Below are 24,610 nucleotides of genomic sequence, written 5' to 3' on the forward strand. Positions count from 1 at the left end.
CTTCATTAAATGATCTCCTTCAGGAAAGGAAAAATGAACATTTCATACCATGGAAAGCAAAGGACATGTTGAAGAAAATAAAAAGTGATGGCTTCAAATCTGGAGTAAAAAAGTTTTGGTGTAATGTGAAAACACTAGAAAACACTAAAGCCTGTGTGGCTCAGCGGATGTGGCGTTTGCACACCGCCGCGCTTGGCCGCACGAAGGAAGACTTGGTTTCGAGTCTAGTCAGCGACTAGAGGAAATTTTTCTAAGCCTTTTTTCGACCGGTTTTCCCGAGTTAGTCGATCTCTGGCACGGGCAAGCGGGTTTTTCCTCCCGGAAACTCGGGTTTTTCGTCCTGTAAACTCAAGAAAATCGACCGTAGAACCCACATTATTTCAGACATTAAATATATTGTGTTAGGGTTAGGGACCACGAGATGGCGGCACATTTGAGCCGTCTCTCTTCACTGCGTACCGCTTAATTAGTGATAGCCTTGGGCCATCTGTCTCTGATTGGGTACCAGTGGAGATTGAACTGCCCACTCAGTCTCCAAAAGTTAGATAGGGCAAAATGGCCTCGCCTACTCCCGTATACGGGAATAAAAAGGCGTTAGCTGATTCTGATTTTTAGCTGTGAAAACACTATGTAAGGTGTTTAGTTAGAAAATTCTTCAAGTTGGAAAATTGGTCAAAACATTTGCTGTCATCAACTTGCACACCTTGCTCCATCAAGAAGTGTATACATCTACACTTTCCCAGTAGAGTTCTTTAAGACCTAGCCACTTAAAACAGGAAAATTCATTAAAGAACTCTCCTGGGAAAGTGTAGAAGATGTATACACTTCTTGATGGAGCGAGGTGTGCAAGTTGATGACAGCAAATGTTTTGACCAATTTTCTAACTTGAAGAGATATGTTGGAAAAGAAGTGTCAAGTTAGAAAAAGTGGTGCGACTACATTGAATTCTGCAAGAGTGAATAACAGTACAATGAAATTGTAAAGATGGCTCAGTTTCTGTTTGCAATTCCAGGTAACAGTGTCAGTGTTGAAAGGCTCTTTTCATTAATACAAGCTCAGTGGACCAAGGAAAGAAATAGACTTACCATAGAATCTGTGAAAGGACTTGCTATAGTTAAATTTAATTACAGACATTTTACATGTAAAAATTTGATCGACTATTTGTGTTGAAACAAAGAACTGCTAAAGAAAATTAGGTCTAGTGAAAAATATGCATGGGCTGCAAAGTAATGTATGTAGTGTGATAAGTCTAATTCTTTTTCATGTAGGCCTACTCTTGTTTCATAAGACTTATGACACTTAAAATCTCATATTTTTGTGTGTTCTAATAAACATACTCATCGCATCTAATTAATGAAAAGCTTACAAAGGTAAAGATTTCAAACATATGTATTTATTTTTGTGTTAGATGTTTGTGTCCGGAACGAGTTGGTCAGGCGATGTGGTGTCAGCATTTTAGAATATGGTAACCCTAATCCATCCAATTAACTCATATCTGATTTATCTTACTGACATTGGATATATAATTTGATATTACCTTTCTCAAACACCCCCAACATCTATGTTCTGCTAACATTCCCTTTCAGATACTTTTGCCATGACACTGCTTCAAGTGTCTCCAAAACATGTTATAATCACCTGCCTCTTTATCTCCCTCTTAACTGAAAATTCTTTGCTTGGCAGCCTTCCAAACAAACACGGCATGGTCACTATTCTGATTCAGAGGAAATGTGGCTACTTCGGTTTTAGATGGATCTTTTGATCTTATTGACCAGATCCAGCACTCTCAAACCCAGAGGTTCATTCCATCACATGCTGTTTCAAATAATTATCTCGTAGTAGGTGGATAAATTGGAGCCCATGTAGTTTAGTTAGTTTTGACAATGCTCTTCGGGTTCAAATCCCATCTAGAATGGAGAAAAATGTTGATCAGGGCTTCTTAGTAGAAGGTGAATTAGCCAGTTTCATACAGAGGTAGCAGGGGGGGGGGTTCATCCTGCAATCAGATAAACCAGCCATAACACACACACAATTTACATACAAACTATACTTAGGAACATAGGACTTAACCAGTATCTTAGAATTATGGTTACAAAATCCAAAAATACTTGAAAGTTTGTGGGTGCTTGCATTCCTGGTAGAACCACTATTGATGATGAAGTGAATAAATTCTGTTTCTTTCATGCCACATATCATTTGAAGTCCTCCATAATTACTTTGCTGATGTATGTCTTCCACATCTTCCCTTGTTCTCTCTCCTGGACTGTAGCAGTACCAAACTGTATATTTTATCCTATTGGCTTCTATCTCACTCCAGATTGCCTAAACTATCTTGCATATCTCTATCATCATGGTGATCTCCTGTTCTTTTGTCTTCTATTCGTTGTTATCATCGGCAGTACCCTTCTTCTTTTCTGTTTTCTCTATTTCTTCCTGAAAATACTATACCCCTTGCATTCCATCTCTGTAACACTGTAAAACTGTTCATTCATGTAGTTACAGAGATGGAATTTCTTTTCTTCTAATTCTAAAGAAAGTTGGAAGAAGAAAAGAAATTCCTTAAAACCATCCATTAAATTTATCATAGTTCCATAAATGTCCATATTAATCACACTGCTAATCTAACCCTATCAAAATCTTTTTTTTTTTTTTTTTTTTCATTTTTATAAATATTATCTTATTTCCATTTTTATCTAGAGTTTTTGTTCCCTAAACTTGAATGTTTTTAATATGTTGAAAGTGCATTTAAATATAGTTCAGACTAGGTTGCTATATCTGCATTTCTTAAGAAAGGACAACCAGTTAATTTGATAAGAACTGTGGTCTTGCATTTTAACATATACTGCTTTGCTGTGCACTCATTCTCTGAATTGTGAGTAGTCTTTCTTTTAGTGTTAAATGTGACGTGTCTTTTAAGTTACTTACTATAGTTGTTATTGTTTTGTAATGGTTAATAAAATTTAAAATACTGTAGTTTATTATAAAAACTGTAGTTAGTTATACTTGTTTTTGAAGTTTTTCCCTCTGGGTGAAAAATAAATTATATTGGACAAGCAGTTAGTTTTGTTTCATTCTTGTTCATCCAGGCATGAGCAAACAAAAGGTTCTGCTTGAAATATTTTAATGAAAAGGCTATTTCATGTTGTCCTCTGTATCTCCTAATAATGTCCAGCACTCTCTTCTTGTGCATTTGTATAATGCCATTCGTTATGATGAAAGTCACCTCACCAGATTAATATAATACAATACTGTCAGTGTTTGTCTGGAGTCGACTGCTTTCTAGATACAAGTGGTCTAGTGTTGTGAAGCTATTTCACATTGTAAAGTTGTTCATTTGTGTTTGGATAAATTAAGAATGAAAACAAGAGGCTGTTTATTGTATATAGCATATATATCTATGCTACATACAAGAAATCTGAATATGGAGGTCAGAACATTGAGTAATAATGTTTCTCATCTTGCACTTAACATTTTTGTTTTTTTGAATAATTTTATTCAAGATATCCATTGAGTTATAAGACTAACTGTAGGAAGCTAGTCCACCTTACATAACAGAGTAATCACACAAGTCCTTAAACTCATTCATTACAGAAAATGCATTCCATGCAGAAAGAGCCATTTCTTACATTCTTGTTTCCTATTTCTTTTGCAACTCCCAGGGATGGCCTCTTGTTCTTGTTTCTTTCCCTTATTTTATAATATGAAACATCTCTCCAGTGGCCATCTGGGACAGAGAGGGAAATGTCAGGAGGTCTTAGTGATCTGTGTTTATTTCCCTTATTGGAAATAGTACTCTTTGGCTCTGCCTTGTGATTACTAATTGTTATTTGGATTTGGGTAATAGTCTATTGTTGCCTTACTTAAAACATCAGTGTCATGTCACATTGTTTTTTTTTCCTCATGTGTGCATGTGATACTATTCTGTTTGTTTCAGACTGAGCACACTTATGAAATGTGGACAAAAAAAATTTTATGCTCAGAAATAATACTGGCTTGGTTGGCCGAGTGGTTAGCATATCCGCTCTTCAGCCAAAATGTTCGAATTCTGCCATGGGCACAGATGTTTGTCTGTGAAAAATACTAGTGGTTGGCAGTAGATGGCGTTGGTGTAAATGATGAAGGTAGTTGCGAGTGGTGGAGACAGAGTTGTAAAGTAGGTACCCTCCCTCGATGAGTCTTTGGACTTTCTGGAGGTGTTATGTAATAATATTAATAATTTTACATAAGGTATCTGTACCATTATTAGCTTAGAATATGCAGATTACATACCTTCAGTCATAACCAATAATCTGAAATCCCAGAATCTTTTGTTATAATGTAATGTCATAATGACCTTAAATTTACTTCTATTAAAATAATATTGCAATTCTTTTGTCCACCTTTTCAGGTTATTGAAATCCTCATGAATTGCAACACCAGTATTATTAATAATAACTCTTCCAAGTTTTGCACCATCTGCAGACAGCTGAATATCTCCTTGCAATCAAGCGACAATATCGTTAATATAGATGTTGAACAATAACAGTTTTGAGTACTGAATCCTATGAACTCCCCACTTTTAACCTTCCTCCTCCTCAATATTGCTTCTAATACAACAACTGATTATTATTACAGGCTACTCCAGGGAGTCCTTAGATTCATTGAGGGAGACCCTAAACATCATGCCAAGCACTGTCCTATCATACTTTGCTTTGAAATCATTCACGATTGCGGCACCCACAACAGACTGGCAACCTACTCCACTCATTCACCACCCTCCAAGCAGAAAATCTAGTTCTAACACCCTTGCTTAACAACACTTTTGCTCAGTTTCCAAAAAAGTCCACTAGTTCTTCCACCACCACCAGACCTGTTCTGAAAAATTTCCTCTATATTAATCTTGTAAAAACCCCTTCAATAATTTCTTGGGTTCAGCAAGGTTCTTTCTGTTTACATAATGAGTTATAATGCAGATTTGTATATAAGTGTTTGCAAAACAAACATTTTACACACTGTTACACTCATGAAATACCATCATTTTCAATTATGTTATTTGTTTGTATGACGATATTAATTTTGAATTTATTGTCTCACTCAATCTGTTCAATTCTTAAGTTAACTTATTTTTATAATAATATCCCATATTCAAATTTGTGTTCTTACATATAAGAGTGCAATCACCACTTACACCTGAAAAGAAAAACTTAAACCATTCTGGTATACAAATGTATACTGTTTCTTTTCTTTTAAGCTTACACAGTGATCCAAATGCATTTTTGAAAATTATGGAGACAACTACCGTGTTTGAATAAAAACTTTAGTTTAATATAACTAAAATCTACATTCGACGTTTTGACCTTTATGTCAAGGTCATCTTCTGGAGTATACAACTATACACAGAAAACAAGCTACACGACAATCAAACTGGTTTGTTAAAGTTACTGACCAACCGCTACAACAATTGTTGGCCTGACCTCTGGTGGGAAAAAAAAAATTATACATGAATTTGACATATGACAAATTACATTGGAGATAGCATGAACCCTTGATATGAGACTGTTCTTCCTTTATTCCCTTCATTTCCAACGGTTTGACTTATAAGTCAAGTTCGTAAGCTATTTATTGCTCTGAATAATATTCTGTTTGCACCACATAACTGTAACTCGAATCTTTTCTCATGACATCTTATGTGCCTTTTCACATTTTGAAATCTAAATACTGATCCATGTTAAATTTGCATGTTTTCTCAATTATTTGTCCTAAAGTAAAATCTGATGCTGACCACTCCTAATTTAGCATGAATACAATTTATTGTTCCCACAGCTTTATTTTATATAAAGCTTCCTTAAGAACAATCAGCAAGGAAATTCCTCTTAATTCTCACATTCTTCATAATTGAATCTTCTGACCATATCTTCTGAATAATTCAGTGTAGCTATTGTAAAGCTTTTATTTATTATTTATTTTTTATATTAATCCAATACAGAAGAGGTTGGAGAACTTTATGAGCATATTAATGCCATGCATGGGGTGCAGGTGAGAATTTGGGAAGTTCTGACATTTTTCCTGAAGAATTGCAGGTTTTAGATGTTTAGGAATACTTCCTGTAGGACAGGGATAGATAGATAGATAGAATAAAAAAAGAAGAGAATCAGGTTTGGTATGTTTGAATTTGAAGTGAAAAGAGATGATCAGCAGTATTTTCTTAACTGCAAGGGGGGGGGGGGGGCGTTATATAAGCATGCAGGGCATTTCTAAATGCATAGCAAAAATTTTAAAACCATTGAATATTTTTATTGCTTTCTTCTGTCAAGAAAATCTCCACTTTTCTCACATCTAAGGATATAGTGTCTTCCTCTTGGTTTTTCAGGTGTCTACCAGATTTCTTGTTCTTGTGTCTTTTTATTTTGGACAGACTGGAAGATCTGCTTTCATTTGTCTTGAAGAATATATGTCTTATGTTAAATATAATGAGCCCGAATAGTCTGGACTTGCTGAGCAAACAATCTTCACTAAACATAGTTCACTGGAAGAAGCATCTTTCAAAAAAGTCATTTCCCCATGTGAAACATGACTCCATTATTCTAACTTAATTAGATATGGATGGCGTTTGTCCATCTCTTTTGTGAGAGATAGTACTTCTTAAATATTCTAATCTTTCCTAACTTATATATATTTCTCTCTCCCAGTTAGGAAAATATTGATCTTTTTAGTTGTGTTTACATTGGCTACTAAGATGGTGCTTTCTAGAGTTTGATTGCTGTCCTGTAATTCTGTACTGACGATGCCTATGAAACTTAGGCAAAAATTCTACAGATAAATATGCTTCAATGTGAGTTTTCCACCATTTTTATAGTTTGTTGTTATTTGTAGAAGGCAAAATTGAAGCTTGGGATGTCTGAGGAGGATGTTTGTCTAATGACTAGGATGAATAGAGAGTACTTCCATCATCAAAACTGTGAATGGGATTAGGTGATCAAGAGTAGGTAATTTACACCATCTGTCCAAAAAGAAACCAAACTTTTCATAGAAAATAAAACACAGGCCAATTATTCAAATAATTTATTTTAATCAATATACTCCTCAGCTTCACTACAGCATTTGGCATGGTCAATTAATTCGTTAAATGAGTTTTTTATATTGGTTTTTGGGATACTGTTGAGGGTCGTGGTTACTGCGCTTGAACATTTTCAATGGTGTTGTATCGCTTTCCTTTCATCGGCAAATGAAGTCAGGGGAAGAGAAAGAAGTCACAGGTGCTAAATCAGGTGAATACGGCAAGTGATCCAACACACAAACTTGGTTTTTGCTCAAAAACTGTCTCACAATGTTCGAACGATGAGATGGTGCATTATCGTGCAAAAGTGACCAGCTGCCTTCATCACGATATTCATGCTGTACGTGATGAATTCTTGCTATCGATTGCTTCAAAACTTCGAGATAAAACTCACCATTGACTGTTTGGACACAGAACGAATTCTCTGTGGATAATACCCTTGGAATCGTAGAAACAAATCAGCATTGTCTTTACTTTTGACTTCTCCAAGCGACTTTTTCGGATGCCACTCTTCTGGTGGTCACCACTCAGCATTCTGGCACTTTGTTTCGGGTTAATACTCAAAGCACCATGTTTTGTTATGTTTTAATGAGGTCCTTGCAGTGTTCAATTCGATACATTTTTTGGTCGTCAATCAACTTGTGAGGAACATCGCGAATTCAATTTACGAAAGGCCAACCTCTCGGTCAAAAAATGTTATGCACAGTTGATTTTGGAATCCCCAGTTCATCTTCAATCAATCTCATGGACAATTTGGGGTTTTCTTTGATGAAATCGTGCACTTTTTGGATGTACTTTGCTCAGTCCAGTTTTTTGGATGGCTCTGCTTTTCGTTGTCCTTAGTAGTCTCACGACCACTTTGAAATTGCTTAAACCACTCATAAACTTGAGTACATATAAGCATTTATGTCCGTATGCTTTTTCAAGCATTTGATGCATTTCGTAAAACTTTTACCAAGTTTAACACAAAAGTCAATCACAGTTCTCTGTTTTGACTGTTCGTCAAAACACACTGTCACTCTTGGTACTGTAACTCTGCTTCTAATGAAACAAATGTCATAGACAGTTGACACAACACTAATGAAGGTTGCCGCTTTTGATACCAAAAAGATACAACAGGTGGCGCCACTAGTTTCTTCTATTTTCGAAAAGTTCGGTTTCTTTTTGGACAGAGAGTGTATGTACAAGAGAAAGATGGTAGGTGATAAAGAGCTCTGAGGTACTCGTGCATTGGCAGTGAAACTTGGAAGAGGAAACCATCCACGGTGATGGTCAATGAATGACCAAAGATCAGGCTAACTACCCAATTATAGAGGGAGGCATGTGGACCAAAGGATGGCAATTTGTTTAGCAGGCCTCAATTCTAGATGAATGAAAGCTCTGGAAATGTCAAGTGCTACATCATTTTTCTCTGAACCTTTCCATAGTATGTGTCCAGTAGTGGGTGATGTAGGCTAAGAGGTCAGCTGTGGATCTTGAATGGTGGAATCCCTACTGGTGGTCACTGATTAATTGGTGGCCACTCTTTGTAGTGGAGAAGTTGACTGTTGGTACTTTCTCCATTATTGTGGAGAGGGCTGAGGTGATGGCAGTTGATTGTTAGTTTGATGGTAGACTTCTATCTCCCTTTCTTTGAATTGGCTAGGTATATGATTGCTTCCATGTACCAGCTAAGTATAAAAGATTATAGAGATGATGTGAGACAGATGTTAGTTCTGGAGTACAGTGCTTGAGTACAATTGCAGAGATATTGGAATCAAAACTTTTTACTGTCTAAGTTATTTAGTATTATTTTGATGTAATTTTGCTGAAAAACCACAGGAAGTATATGGTGCTCAGATTCTGGTATGGTTAAGAGGCAATTTGCCTTGGTATCTCTGTATGAATTGGAGGAAAAGAATAATGCCAGACCCAGATTTATTTTTGGGTGCTGTAACAGTGGTGCCATCTGGATGAGAGAGAGAGAGAGGTTGAAGTACAGCTGGTCATGGCCTTCACAGTGTCTCCCACATACCACTGTTCTCTCTCTCTCTGTAGGAATGACCTGGCAGTGTATGTGGCAACAGAATTGTGTGCCAGTTGACTGGGAAGCCTCCTGACTTGTTACTGACAAGTTCAGGGTCTGTGCACCATTGCCAGCTTGTTGCACCACCACCATTTTTACTGATGTGCCCTTGAAATGGTGGAGATTGTTTGGATATATAGACATGTTTGCCTTGCCCTTGAGAGTATCATTCACACTGCATGGAGAAGACAGGACACTAGAAACCCTGCTCCGAAGACCAGACACACACTTCAGTCCTCCCCAACTTTGCATTATCGGCAAACAGCTGAAGATCCCTAGTCAGTCCACATGATATATCATTTATAAACAAGTTAAACATCATGGCACAAGAAGAATGCCACTGGTTACCCTTCTTTTTTTGAGAGACTGCTCCATCATGCGCAACTTGCTGGTATCATTCAGAGAGAGCCAATCTCCGATCCATCTAACCAAATATATTATCTGTTCCCATTCTCCACTGCTTGTACATCAACTTATCATATAGTAATTTACCAAACACTTTTGCAAAGTTCTAGACCAGGGGTTCCCAACCCTTTTGTTTCCTAGAGCTCATTCTAAAATACCAAAAGTAGACGGGCACTATCTACTTTTAAAAGTAGATGGTGCCCGTCTACTTTTTCAAGCAAATTTTTTGAATTCATTTGTTAAATGAATACGTACAAAGTTTACATTATATAAAAATTTAAATATATATATATGTAAGTTAGTGTGATCTTTGGCATTGCATTTCATTGGCCAGTGCTTCATAATTAGGAGAATATGATGATATTCCAGTTCTTAAACTGGAATGAACAAATTTGAATGCTCATCTACTTTACATCGTATGCGTTTAATACTAGTCATGTGTCATTAACGCATGTGTCATATAGCATGCCATGAATTGTTGCATGATTATTTCAAACTATACGGCACATGGTTGAATAGCGGCAGGCACACACAAATTGGTCAACGGGCACCATGGTGCCCACAGGCATAGGGTTGGGAACCCCTGTTCTAGCCTGTCACTGTATATGATTCTCCCTTATTTAACATACTCATTACCTCATCATAAAATGCAAGACTTGTTAAAAACAAGACCTACCCTTTACAAATCCATGTTGACCATCATAAAAAAATGCTATGTCCATCAATCCAATTCTATTCCTAACCAATCTCTCCAACACATACAAACTGGTCTATAATTGGAAACTTCTGTCCTAGAACCATGCTTATGGAGTGGTACTATTTTTCCTTCTTTCCACTCCTCAGGAATCCAGCCCACTGCAAGACTTTCATTAAATAACCAGATCGGGGATATAGCCAACTGTGATGCACATTCCTTAAGAATATGTGATGATATGCCATTCATTCCCATGGATTTATTAACATCTAATGCGATCAACACCTGATTCTTTCACTTATAATTCTCCTAATATTTGCCTTCCTTTTATATATTGCACAGCATCATTTACACCAGTATGATATACACTGATAAAGTGCTCAATCAATAATTGCACTCTATCCTTTGCAACAGCACTCTGCTGCCATGACTATTCACGAGTGTCAACCTACCATAACTGTTCTTTCTCTTGCTTGCCATATAATGAAAAAATTCCCTTGAGTTAACCTTGACATAACCAGCCAGTTTCCTCTCATACTACATCTTTTCTTTCTTTGTCATGCTCATCATCATCACTTTCCTTGCCTGTACTTTATACTCTTCATGGATCTGATCACCAATGTCTCATCCATATCCTTTTCTTTTCCAACACAGTTTGCTTGATTTCACTGTTCATTTCACTCCTACTCTATTCTCTATTTATTCATTTAACCCTTGGTATGCAGTTATACATTGCTTGTGTCAGATACTGCCTTATGAATTTTCCATGCACCATCAACATCGTTTCTGCACAATTCATCTACCCAATGTATTGATGCTGATTAACTACAGAGCTTCCCATAATCACCTGCTTTATACTTCCACATATATCTGTTTTTGGCAGTAACATTTTCTTGTTTCACCACTTGCCAAACAAGTACTTCATGATCACTCTCACCAACCGGTGGCGGTGTTAGCAACTCATTAGCATTAACAACTACATCTTGTGAAGTTATCACCAAATCTAAAATGTATTCAAGTCTCTAGTTGCTTCACTTCACATACTGCTTAAGATATTTATCTCTCAGAAATTTAACAAACTCACTCTCCTTGTTCCCATACACTGTCTTCTCCTTTCATTATATATTCCTGTAATTAAAGTCCCCCATCAGGATCACCTTTTTACATGCCCAACCAAATTGCCTAAACATTTCACAATCGGTATTCTCTACATTCCCTGGCCTATAACAGTATCCTATCAGATATACTAGCCTGTTAATTTGAACCTTCACACTGACAGATTCAAAATCTGTGCATGCACTATCAACTTCCATACTGTGTGGACAAATGTTGTTATGGCAGTTTCAGATATTTTGGAATTCAGTTGAAGAGAATCAGTATTTCAAATCAACAATCGTCAGCTTGTTCTTGGCTCGCGCAATCTTTTGTTAATACCAACCATACCAATCATATGTATAGAGATGGAAGCAACCAGTAAAGGAAATGTGGGGGTGAGGGCATGGACTTCTCGATCTTGGATTGCATGGGGATGGATTAAGAGACTATCATTAGAACTGTTGTGCAACTGGAATTTGGATTTTGCCAGAATTAATTAATTTAATTAGCATTGTCGCTAAAATATTCAAATATATTGCATAATGAAGGCGAGTGTCCGATTGCATAAATAACACTGATAATTAACATTTAATGCATTCATTTTATAAATAATGTGAGCAATTATAAATTATAATGAATATTGAGGATTTAATGATAAACATCAATGTAGTTTTTTCCTGAAAAACCCCTCATATATCTCGCACCATGATTTTTAACTTTATTTTTGGAGAAAAAAGTGCAAGTTATATTTGAGTAAATACAGTGTTTTACCTTTTTCTTTTCCATACAATAAGCTAAATCCTTTCTTGATGAGCCTTCTTTTTGTGAAACTTCACTTGATTAACAATACTTGTTAGGTGAACCACATGATGATATTATCACAAGTAATGTCTTAAGTGGAACATTTATAAGTGCTTCAGAACTGTAGGTCAGTTAGCTAGTCTCATATGGAGCAGCAAGGCTTTGCACTTGACAAAGATTGTGAATATAAGACTGATCTCTTGGTTCAATCCAAAAGTTGATTTAGAAAGCCAAGTTATTTAAATTTTAAATGACTTTAAACCGAGACAAAATATTAAATTTTAATGATACAACTAGTTTCAGCCTTCTTCAGGTATCCACTAAAAGTAGAACACAATAATAAAAAATTGAAGTTACAAAAAACTGAGAATTACAGGCAAAAAATGCAATACATAATTGACATACAAACGTAGTATTTTTCAAGTCGTTCTATGTAACATGCTATTGTTTGTTGCATGCGTGTTTGCAGGTTCTCATGAGCGCCAGTATTGAACAACTGCAGTATGGCTATCAGGAATGTTATAACTCAAATTGCTGTTCAAATGTTCAGGATTAAGGAGGATTTCTCTGGACTCCACAATTTTCCTTTCAAACTCATCACTACAATGAAAAATGTTTTCGGATTTATCCCAGCAAACTGAGTGACTCTGTAGATCGTCATGAGGGTTATTAGAGAAAAGAACATGACTAGATAGCGCAGATGCATGTGATCTTTTATAGGAGATGTCTCTCTTATGCTCCTCAACACACAGTTCAACAGATTTGTTAGTCTGTCCAAAATAAGGAATATTACAGTTGCACCATAACTTGTAAACACCTGGATATTTCAGGTTATGATGAATAGGCTTCGGATGGCTTATAACTACACTCCCTAAAGTCCGTTCTCTTATAAGCCATCCAAAGCCTATTCATCATAACCTGAAATATCCAGGTGTTTACAAGTCATGGTGCAACTGTAATATTCCTTATTTTGGACAGACTAGCAAATCTGTTGAACTGCGTGTTGAGGAGCATAAGAGAGAGAGACATCTCCTATAAAAGATCACATGCATCTGCACTATCCAGTCATGTTCTTTTCTCTAATAACCCTCATGATGATCTACAGAGTCACTCAGTTTGCTGGGATAAATCCGAAAACATTTTTCATTGTAGTGATGAGTTTGAAAGGAAAATTGTGGAGTCCAGAGAAATCCTCCTTAATCCTGAACATTTGAACAGCAATTTCAGTTATAACATCCCATAGCCATACTGCAGTTGTTCAATACTGGCGCTCACGAGAACCTGCAAACACGCATGCAACAAACAATAGCATGTTACATAGAACGACTTGAAAAATACTACGTTTGTGTGTCAATTATGTATTGCATTTTTTGCCTGTAATTCTCAGTTTTTTGTAACTTCAATTTTTTATTATTGTGTTCTACTTTTAGTGGATACCTGAAGAAGGCTGAAACTAGTTGTATCATTAAAATTTATTCTTTAAAATATATATTATGAAAAAATCAGCTAACGCCTTTTATTCCCTTATAATGAGTTGGCAAGGCCTTTAGAGCAATCTAACTTTTGGAATCTGAGTGGGTAGTTCAATCTCTACTCGTAGCCAATCAGAGATAACGGACAGGCTATCACTAATTTAAGCAGCACATAGTAAAGAAATGGCTAACAAGAGCTACCATCTTGTGGTTCCTGACCTTAATACTGTATTTTTTTTTGTCTGAAATAGTATGGATTCTGTCGGTTTTCTTGAGTTTACAGGATGAAAAATCTGAGTTTCTGGGAGGGAAAAAACCTGCTTGCCCATGCCAAAGATTGATTAACTCGGTAATCAGTCGAAAAAAGCCTTAGAAAAAAAAAATCCTTTAGTTGGTGATTAGAATCATGCTTAATATATATATATATATATATATATATATATATATATATATATATATATATATATACATACACACACACACACACACACACACCTAAACCTCTTTTTATGTGAATTTTTTTTACACGAATTGGGATATCAAAAATCTTTTTTTTTTTACGCGATTTTTATTCACTTTTACGCGACCAACCTAAAGTCTAAGTTAGGAAAAAATCCGTAATTCAAGAAAACTGAGAATTGCATTGTCGTTTCAATTAAGAAAATTCTAAATTATAGAAATTCTGAGAATTTTGTGGATTTGCATTCTTGTTTCAATTAAGAAAATTCTAAATTCTTACGAATTTTATTTATTGGGAATTTCCTGAATTACATAATTGATTGTGCATAAAAAAGCAGTTCTTAGCAGTTTAAATTTGGTGTTTAACTAGACAACACAGTTACCGCATTTTTTTGCATTTGTATTTTTTAAGTGAAATCAAAATAAAAATCGCGTTATAAAATTAATAATTTTGCCAAGAAATAATAAATGGTAAGCTACATGTAATTTTCAAACTTTCATTTCATTAACCGAAGATTTTAATCCAGCCCTCACATGATGTTGCCGATAACCAAAAAAAAAGGAAAGCTGTTTCCTTGGATATAAAAATTCAAATTTTAGATCGTCTTCAAACTGGGGAAGGTGCGATGGCTGTGGGTGAGCATTTTGGAGTCCGTGAATCAACTGTCAGATCTATAAAGAAAATGAAGAGGCTATTAGAAAAGTGGTATGTTCTGGTACAAAATCGAGTGCGAAATTTTCATCATACACAAGAGATGTTCTAGAAAAGGCCGAAAAAGATTTAATGATATGGATAGATGTACAAAAAAGAATGCCAGTTGACGGAAATTCCATCAAGCAATCATCATTGAGATTTTATGAACAGATTAAAAAACTGCAGCCAGATACTTCATCTTAATCGAGGAAAAAATGTGAATTTCATTCAAGTAATGGTTGGCTGGCTGGCTAAGTTTATTAAAAGGCATGCTCTTTATAATATAAAAATTAAAGGTGAAATGGCTTCTGCTGATCAAACAGCTGCTAAAGTATTTCCACAAAAACTTGCTAAAATAATTGAAGATGGAGTTACACTCGTGAACAAGTTTGGAATTTGGATGAAACTGGCCTTTTCTGGAAAAAAATGCCAAACAGAACTTATGTATCAAAAATGCAAAAAACTGTTGGTGGGTTCAAAGCAGCAAAGGATCGCATAACACTCCTATTTTGTTTGAACGCTTTAGAGATGGGATGTTAAAGCCACTGCTCATAAATCGATCATTAAGACCACGGCCAATGAAAGGTGTAGATTTTCAAAATTTGCCGGTTCATTGGATGGCCAACAAAAAAGCTTGGGGTGACAGTTGATATTTTCACTGAGTGGTTCCACAAACATTTTGTGCCAGAAGTTAGACGCTATTTGAATGACAAGGGTCTCAAATTTAAAGTGCATTTGATTCTTAATAATGCACTTATCCTGCCATAGAACACCCAAATGAACAGATTAAACATATTATGTCAGACGAACATTTCAGTACGTTTTGAACAAGCTAAATGATGATGAAACACTGTCAGTTATGGATGCGTGGAAAAAATTTTCAGTTATGGATTGTATTGATCAGGTTTGATTATCATTATCTGAATTGAGATCAGAAACTATGAATGCATGCTGGAAAGTTATTTGGCCCGCACGTGTAAAGAGAATGCTCCTGTTTCCTTCAATCATACTGCAGAATTCCTCAATATAATAAGTTTGGCATGTGAAATTGGCGGAGAAAGATTCGGTGATCTTACGTCGGCTGATATCGAAGAATTGTTAATTGATAAACCTCTTAGTGAAGACGAAATAGTGGAGATGTTTCTGAGACTCCCGAAAGTGAAGATGTTAATGATAATGATCAAGATAATCTTACTTTTACTGTTGATATAATTAAAGAAGGTCTTAAACTAGCCAGTAATTTAGGCAATTATTTTGCTCGACATGATCCAAATGAAGAACGTGCTGGGAAGTTTTCACGTGAGCTTAAGTTGTTAATGTCTTCATACAGAGAATTATATTGCGACTTATCTAAAGCATCAACACAGCGATTAATAACTGAGTTCATGTCTAAAACTACTGAAAGAACCAGTGGTACTTTTGTTCAAGACATGACAAGAAGAATTCCACAAGTTGAGGCGGAAGTCGATGATGATAATACCATATCTAGTAGTTCCAGTGATATTACAGTCTCACGAAAACAAAAGCTTTCGCGTTTATGTCAGAAACTGATAGCGAATAATGTAATTTTTTTATAGAATCCTTAGCAAATAACTGAAATGAATATGTTAAAGAGCCAAGAGGCTGTTTTTCCTGCGGCGTAAAATAAGTTAAAGGAATAATAAAGAGGGGATAATTTACGCCGCCAGAAAAATAGCCTTGTGGCTCTTTATCGTAGTAATAATAATATATGGGTACACCGCTCTGGCAGTTCGTTAGTGGGGTATATGTAAGCTCGGTTCACTTTAAACCTTGGTATTCCAGGTCTACCTACTCACTGATGAGACCTCAATAAAGGTCCAAACCGGTCTGGGTCGTGACCTCTCCTCATAATGTAAAACAGTAATACATCTCCTAGGAGTTGCATTTTACATTATGAGAAAATATTAAGGATAGTGATGGAGTTTGCCCCACCTTTGCAACAAGTTGCCCTAGTGTTGTGTACTACCCAGGTGATCACTTATGCCTGGACTCGCCGATAGTTCTTTGGCATGAAACTCTTAGATTTCGATCTCCGAGTTTCGCATTCCACTTTAAAATAAAATAATGAGGGAGTTATTATCCTCCTTAACTGAAATGAATGTTTTTTTTTAAGTTATTAAAATTCATTATATGTATGTGTATTCTCCATGAAATGTAAATAAAAATCTTACGATCCTAACGAATTTAATGTTTGTTTTTTCATTATTTTGCTTATATTTCAGGTTTGGAACCAGTCTTCACTTTTTCTATGGAGTCAATTCTTTTTTGCGTGAATTCTATTTACGCGTAATTTTTAGGAACGTATCTATCGCGTAAAAAGAGGTTTAGGTGTATATTAATCTACCAATAATTGTCTGGATACCCCCTATTATTTGAAGTTATGGAACATTCCAGGTTTGTTAATAACATAAAAACCAGTGTACAGATAGTAGGTAGTGGTATTTCATCATAGCAGTTGAATACAGGTGGTATGGCAACACAATGTGAACTCAGTGACTTTAAGAGAGGTGTCATCGCAGGCTGTAATATTAGTGGCATGTCCATATGTGCCAATGCTGCTGTTCAAGTGGAGCATCCAAAATCAATGGTTAGCGATGTGATAAACAAATAGGGATGGTCTGGCATCACTAGTGCAGGAAAACACCCAAGGCAGCCACTGAAAATGACTAACAGGAACAAGAAGTTGTTAAAACAGGTGGCATGCAAAAACCGGCTTCATTTGGCATAGACCATCCATGATGAGTTTCAGAGCACCAGTAACACCATGTTGAGCATTAATACTGTATGTAAAGCACTTAATTTACTAGGTTTCCATGGAAGAGCAGCGGTACACAAGCCGAACATCACAACAACAAAGATGGCTGCTCGTCTGGCCTGGTGCAAGGAGCACGTGAACTGGACAATTGACCAGTGGAAAACTGGTACCCTGCCATCAGACTTGAAAAGGTGTGGGTGTGGAGGCAGCCTGGTGAACACTTGTTGCCACAGTGTGTTGTAACCACAGTAAAGTTTGGTGGTGGTGGAGTAATGGTGTGGGGTGATCGTTATCTGTGGTTCAATGAAGGTAGCTCAGCACCTTGATATTGTGATAATCAGGTGCTGCCTACACTGTGGAGTTTTTTATGGAACAGACCTGTCTTACTATCAAGAAGACGACAATGCCACAAAGCTGCAGCTGTTATAGAATGATATGAAGAGATGGGTGGTGTTAAATGACTGCCTTGGCCTGTACAGAGTCCTGACCTCAACCTCGTCGAACACCTGTGGGAAAAATTGGAGCAGCAAGTCCTCAATCTGTTGCTGAACTCAGTGCTGCTTTGATGGAGGTATATGGAGACAAATTCCACCTGATGCCTGCTGCACATTGGTGGAAAGCCTCCCTCAAAGGGTGCAGGAGTTGATCGAAGCCAAAGGTGGACATACCCGATATTAGGGTTCGCCTGCTGGTTTCAATTGTAAATTGCTCATGTGTCTGGACAACTATTGGTAGAGAGTGTGTGTGTAAACAAATGACGAAAAGAAACACAGTAGTTTCTGCCTTACAGAATTATTAGAACACAGCTATTCCTCTGAGTTACAGGTGAAGTGCATTTTCTTGAATTCTTGTATATAGATTTTAATTAAGTCTGCTTTTACTCATGATCAAGAATATTATTGGATGTAATAATTTTAAGAGGCATGAATAGTTTTTTAATTTCAAGTCGGTAATTTTTCTGTGGTATAACGTTTTACTTAATTACATATAACATGAGTTAACAGCAACTATATTTTATATGCAGAATTTTTCTAGATATTATGAATATTTATTTTCAGATCTTTTCCTTATCATTTTAATGAAAGCTTGATGTTTACTGGTGACAACAGTGAAGCTAGAAAACTAAAGGTAAAAATTTAGGTTTTTTAATTTTATTTTAATGTAATACCAAGTATTAATTCCAGTTACTACTTTTTTTTTTTGAGCCTATTAATGTTTAAATTTTTCCAGTTTTCAGACTATATACAGAACAAAGCACAGATCACCAAATCAAGCATATATTAAACAGAATCAGAACAAATGTTATTTTTAACTTATGACATTTCTTATATTTGAAAAGGCCTGAAAAATATTTAAAGAAAACAGAGTACAGGTATCCCTTGATATGTGCGGTTAATTAATCCTCGATGGACACCGCATATATCAAAACTGCATTATTCAATGTTAAGAATTAATGGGAATAATTATAATGAATCCTGCAAAATATAAAAATTTAAACATCATTTATTTTTTAAGGTGACACATTTTATTTATACATATTTGTTACAAAAAAATTATCTAAATATAAATTTTTTATAAAAAAAATTTATCTAACGTAAATTGAACAGTGGTAGCTTTTTTTTCTCTTCCATGATTTTGCAATAACAATCAATTTGTTTATCTAAACCGTGACTAATGTTCATGCTTCTCTCTACATTTGGATCTATCTCTAGTATTAAGTTCTTTTGCCTTCTCATTTGTCCTAAACAATTCTTCAAGTACTTTGATAGTGATTTCTTTAGATACATCTTCCATTTCTTCACTTTCCTTTTCTTCTTCCTCTTCGTATGCCTGTTGATGTTAGATTCCAAGAAGATGTTCGTTACTTAGATCTTTTGAATGGGATTCCAATAATTCCCGAATATTTTCTGAATCAAAATTCTCAAAGCCAAGAGCACTTCCAATGAAAACAATATTATCGATGCTTTCTCCGTTATCAAACCTTTTAATAATGTCGATTTTAGTATCCAAAGTAATAAGTTTTCGTTTATTACTCTTTTTCAAGGCCATGGTTACGAAGGGTAATGCTTTACATAATTCGAAAATTACGTGATATGCAGATAGGCAGTAAGCAACAACTGTAATACATACACATATACGTTTGTATGCAGCACGCTCTGCTGATAAATTGAAGCACTGAGGCCAAGAGTGAGTTACTAACGCTGGAGCATGACTCGTACCACGTGATCTGATCGGTTTCTTGCTTATTTTCATACGTTTTGGGCTGCACCAATCAAATTTTATACCGCATATATCAAGTTTACGGTCACAATAAATTTTTATGCACTAATCAAAATTGCATTAATCAAAGTTGCATATATCAAGGGATACCTGTATATAGTTAATTATTAAATCTAAATTATTATTTTCTAAATAAGTTTTATTTTAATTATGAAGTGAAAACATGAAAATCAATTTTTTCATTGGGGTTATAACAATAACTCCAGTGTGTAGACAGACATATTTCAGAATAGGAAAATGAACAGTGAGATTTATTTATTATTATTAATCAGGAATCTCCATGGAGTCAGAAGACTCATCACATGGGACCCATTATTCAAACAGCAACTATCATACCTATCCTTAAATTCATTCTCATAGACATTGGTTATGCATTACTAAATCACTTAAGGAATTGACAATGTATATAAGAATATAAATTAAATAACACTTTAATAAATATTTCCAATATTTCGGCAAATGTCACGTTGCCATCTTTAAAAGGAACTTACAAAAAAAAAAAAAAGCACGTGCACGTAGGCACTACAACACAATAACTGAGAATGAAGTGAGGAAGCTATTGTTCTCCTAAAAGTCCTGATGATGCCCCTAGCTGGCTATGTAGATGTTCTTGACCGTTGGGCTGAAGGACTGCTGATGTAAGTCTCCCAAATTTGGGAGGCTTACATCAGCAGATAATTCGATTATGTAATCGAATATCAGAATTTAGGAACACAAGGACTACATCCGGTTTCACAAGTACAGCCACTCGGGTCTTGCAGACCATGCTCTGGATACACTCCACAGAATACGGTGGAAGAAAGCTATAATTATACACCTTAGCAAGTTCAAATTCAAAAGACTATTCATGGAATCAGCCTCAGCCCTAAGAAATTCTCCAAACCTCAACAAATTTAGTTGCATGAGACTGCCCCAAATTTGGGAGGTTTACATCAGCAGACTTTCAGTCCAACTGCCAAGAACACCTACGTAGCCAGCTAGGGGGGCACCATCAGGACTTTTAGGAGAACAATAGCTTCCTCACTTCATTCTCAGTTACTGTGTTATAGTGCCTACGTGCACATGCCTTTTTGTAAGTTCCTCTTGAAGATGGCAATGTGACGTTTGCTGAAATATCAGAAATATTTATTATTAAAGTGTTATTTAATTTATATTCTTATATACATTGTCAATTCCTTAAGTGATTTCGTAATGCATAAACAACGTATAAGCTTGTCTATGAGGATTACCATCATCCACAGCGATTCCATCGCATGGAAGGCCCGCCAATACGGTAAAATAAAGTTGAAGTTATCAAGATAACTAAATCGTCTTACTTTCCTAAAACACTGCCAGGATAATCAGGTAATCCCAAATTGTATAAAATTCAAGCACAGTTTCATTTCACAAAAAGCTCTCCGTATCGATAACCATGCCAGATACGCTTTGCTTTGGGAACAAATTGCTTCCACCCAGTTTCTCTTAGATGACATTAACAAAGCTATTTGTGCACTTGAAGAATAGCTTTCGTGCACTTTAAATCATGAGCTTTTGGTCAATTTTACATGTCTTGTGTACCACAGCAGACAAAGAATTTGAGAAAATACGGGGTCGACATATCAAAAATTCGAAAAATTAAAAAAGAACTCTACCATTGTTATATTTTGTGTGTTTCTGTGTGCACCTTGGTTATGGCGTCGCTTTCCTGTTGTTTCTCTATCCTAAATCCCTGTCGTACCTACTAAGCCTGAAATCTCTAACCTATCTCTCTGGGGCCACTTCTCCTTTCAGAACTCTGATAAAATTTGTTTGTTGTAGCTGCGCCAGCCAGAGTCCTAGCACAGAAGAATTCTTGTACAAAGAAACCTTCCCAGAGTTCAAGTATTACCTAATCTTGTTAAAGTGTTAAGTGCCTATAGAAACTCTAACATTGCAGTCATGCCTAAACTTTTTTAATTTCCCCTTATTCACAGGTTCGAACTTTAGCAAGTGGTAAAATCAGTCTCATGCTCACAAACTCAGACTTATATAGAAAAAACATGTTTATTAATTATCAAAACTACATACAATAAACTTTCACATCAAAGGTATGCCATATCAAAATTCTAATTCACTAGCTGAGCTATAAGGAACATTCTAATTATCAAAATACTCTGATTTTATATCTCTAGGTTAAATAAGTACACATTCATCATAAAACACTAATTCAAAATTCTAAGTAAAACTTGCTAACAAAGAGCAAGTTTTACTCTCAGGCTTTCAGACTACTAGTCCAATATGATTGACACGTTACTGAGCACAAAAGTTCCTTAAAATTCTCTTTCTTCTCAAATTAGAAATCTGTTCTTCTCTCTTTGTCCTAATACTAATTGTTAAGAATAAGGAATTTACTGTACGTTACCAGTGTCCTGAGAGGATATCGAGCTTCTTTTCGTCCGTCCTTTGTAGTCAGATGTCTTTCTGCTTTATCAAGTTGTGTCCATGTGGCCGTTACGCTGATCGACGCAAATCGCCATTCCTTGCACTTTGCCGCACAAACTGGATCTACTGGATCGATATCGTCATCTCGGCTGTCCTTTTTGGTCAACTTTTTCCGCTGTTTCGCATCAGTAAACTTTTACCAATGGCTCTAGTTGATGTCTGCTGTCAGCTCACGTGTAGCATGCCCGACTCCTTCAGCTAGCAACCGGGAAGGAGATTACTTCCGGCGCCGTCGATTGGTCAGCACTCTGCTTGTCCACACGAGAAAACAGGAACAGAAAAACAGGGGGGGGGGTGCTCAAACCCAAGTGAACTCGCTTTTTATTCTTCTTTGTAGCGCCCTCTTTTCGTATTGGAGGGTCTCTCACTGTGCTCTCCTGTTCCCCCCCCCCCCCACCCCCAACGTGATTGCATCACACTTCTGCTCCTCGAAAAGCACGCATTTCGCCGAACGCGAGTTCAGCTTGCCTTCCATGAACACTTCCGTTGCGCCGTTACATCATCATAGGCAGCTAGCTAGTAACCTTTGAACCTTTGTTTGCACTTAGATTTACATTCTTACACAGTATAATTTTTTACATCAATAATTTTAACAATATAATTCTACTTAGACATACAACTTTCTCCTCAACTTTACTTCTTTCTAAGGTAATTGTAACAGGTTTTCTTTTACATTTTTCTTACTTAACTAATAGTGCAAGCATTTCTAGCTCAGAATTGTGTTTCTTGTTAAATCTTGAATGAATGACTTTTTTTTTTGTTGAAAGAGTCCCCATTCAAGATACAACACCATCAATTCAAAACTTCCTTCCAACACCTTAATCAACCTTTCTTCAGTCACTCGGAAACCTGAAGCACTCAACGCGCTTTCACGTGGACACAACTTCGCCATTGCTCCCAGAAAATTACCTAGTGAGGATATCATGATCCAGATCGTAATCCTTTATCTTCTGAATCAAATTGCCAACAGTGTAAGACTGGATGTAGCTTGTGTCCTTGCCAAAGCAAGACCACCAAAAACCAACATATCCAATAAGGAGTATAAAACTCTGCAGGAAATGAGGAATAATAAAGAAATAGTTATCACCGAAGCAGATAAGGGAAATGCAACTGTATTACTTAACCAAATGGACTACACGTAAGCTTAAAGTTCTTGTATTAGATTGGGCTACTTACCTCCTTATCGAATACAGTCCCACCAACTCACAAATCAGAAAACTTCACAGGCTCCTTAAGAAAGTCACTTCTTGGCCTATAGAAGTTATTAACAGATTAAAACTGTTTAACTCTATGCCCCCCCCCCCATATTTATGTACTCCCAAAAATACATAAAGAAAATGTGCCATTACGTCCCATAGTCGATGGCATTGATATAACTCAGCCCACTTCGAAGCCAGCATAGAAAACCTTGCACTCCAACATACTGACATAATGGTCAACTTTGAAGTCTCCTCCTTATTCACAAATGTCCCACTCAAAGAAACTTTAGATCTAATCCAAGCTAAATTTCCTCCAGATATCTCAGCCCTATTTCAGTTCACAATGAACTCAGACTATTTCGTTTGGCAGGAAAAATTCTACAAAGAAATAGAGGGGACAGCCATGAGTTTACCACTCTCCCCACCCTTGGCAAATTTCTTTATGGAGACATTTGAAGAAAAAGCCTTAGCCTCTTCCCCACAAAAACCAACCATATGGCTTCGCTACTTTGATGTGCTTGCTATTTGGCCGCATGGCTCTGATACGCTCCACTCCTTAACGCACTTAAACAACCAACACCCAAGAATCAAGTTCGCCCTTGAAAAAGAGGAAAACAACAGCCTCCCTTTCCTAGACACACTAGTTACCCGTCAATCTGATGGAACCTTGGTTTTCTCAGTTTATAGGAAATCCCACCGATACAGGCAGGTACATTCACCAACAATTCCCCCCCCCCACAACAATATGGAGTGAGGGGGGGGGGGGAGAATTGCCAAAAAATTACCAAAATCTTAAAAAAAAAAAGAAAACATGACTACCTCCTGTTACAGACCATACAGAAAATTGGCATCCCTTATCTGCTCTACTAAAGACCAACCACTTCCCCTACACCTACCTGGTGTATACCAGGTCCCTTGCAGCTGTAAACTGTCTTACTTTGGCCAAACAGGCAGGACAGCGAATATCAGAATTTCGGAACACAAGGACTACATCTGGTTTCACAAGTACAGCCACTCAGATCTTGCAGACCATGCTCTGGATACACACCACAGAATACGGTGGAAGAAAGTTACAATAATATACCATAGCAAGTTCAAATTCGAAAGACTATTCATGGAATCAGCCTGAGTCCTAAGAAATTCTCCAAACCTCAACAAATTTAGTTTCACGAGA

At 36.4% G+C, this 24,610-nt stretch overlaps 1 protein-coding gene across 1 annotated transcript in view; it reads left to right on the top strand.

Moving 5' to 3' along the window:
- The window catches only part of Ero1L (endoplasmic reticulum oxidoreductin-1-like protein), a 252,075-nt gene that overhangs the window by 179,011 nt on the left and 48,454 nt on the right, over positions 1-24,610 (top strand). Inside the window, exon 11 of the mRNA XM_090399137.1 lies at positions 18,556-18,625. Coding sequence (XP_090255263.1) covers positions 18,556-18,625 — 70 coding nt within the window. The remainder of the gene's footprint in view (positions 1-18,555; positions 18,626-24,610) is intronic.

This window comes from Typopeltis vanoorti, chromosome 10, assembly GCF_054136105.1.
Source record: "Typopeltis vanoorti isolate ZY-2024b chromosome 10, IOZ_Tvanoo_1.0, whole genome shotgun sequence".
In the NCBI taxonomy this organism is placed as follows: Eukaryota; Metazoa; Arthropoda; class Arachnida; order Uropygi; family Thelyphonidae; genus Typopeltis; species Typopeltis vanoorti.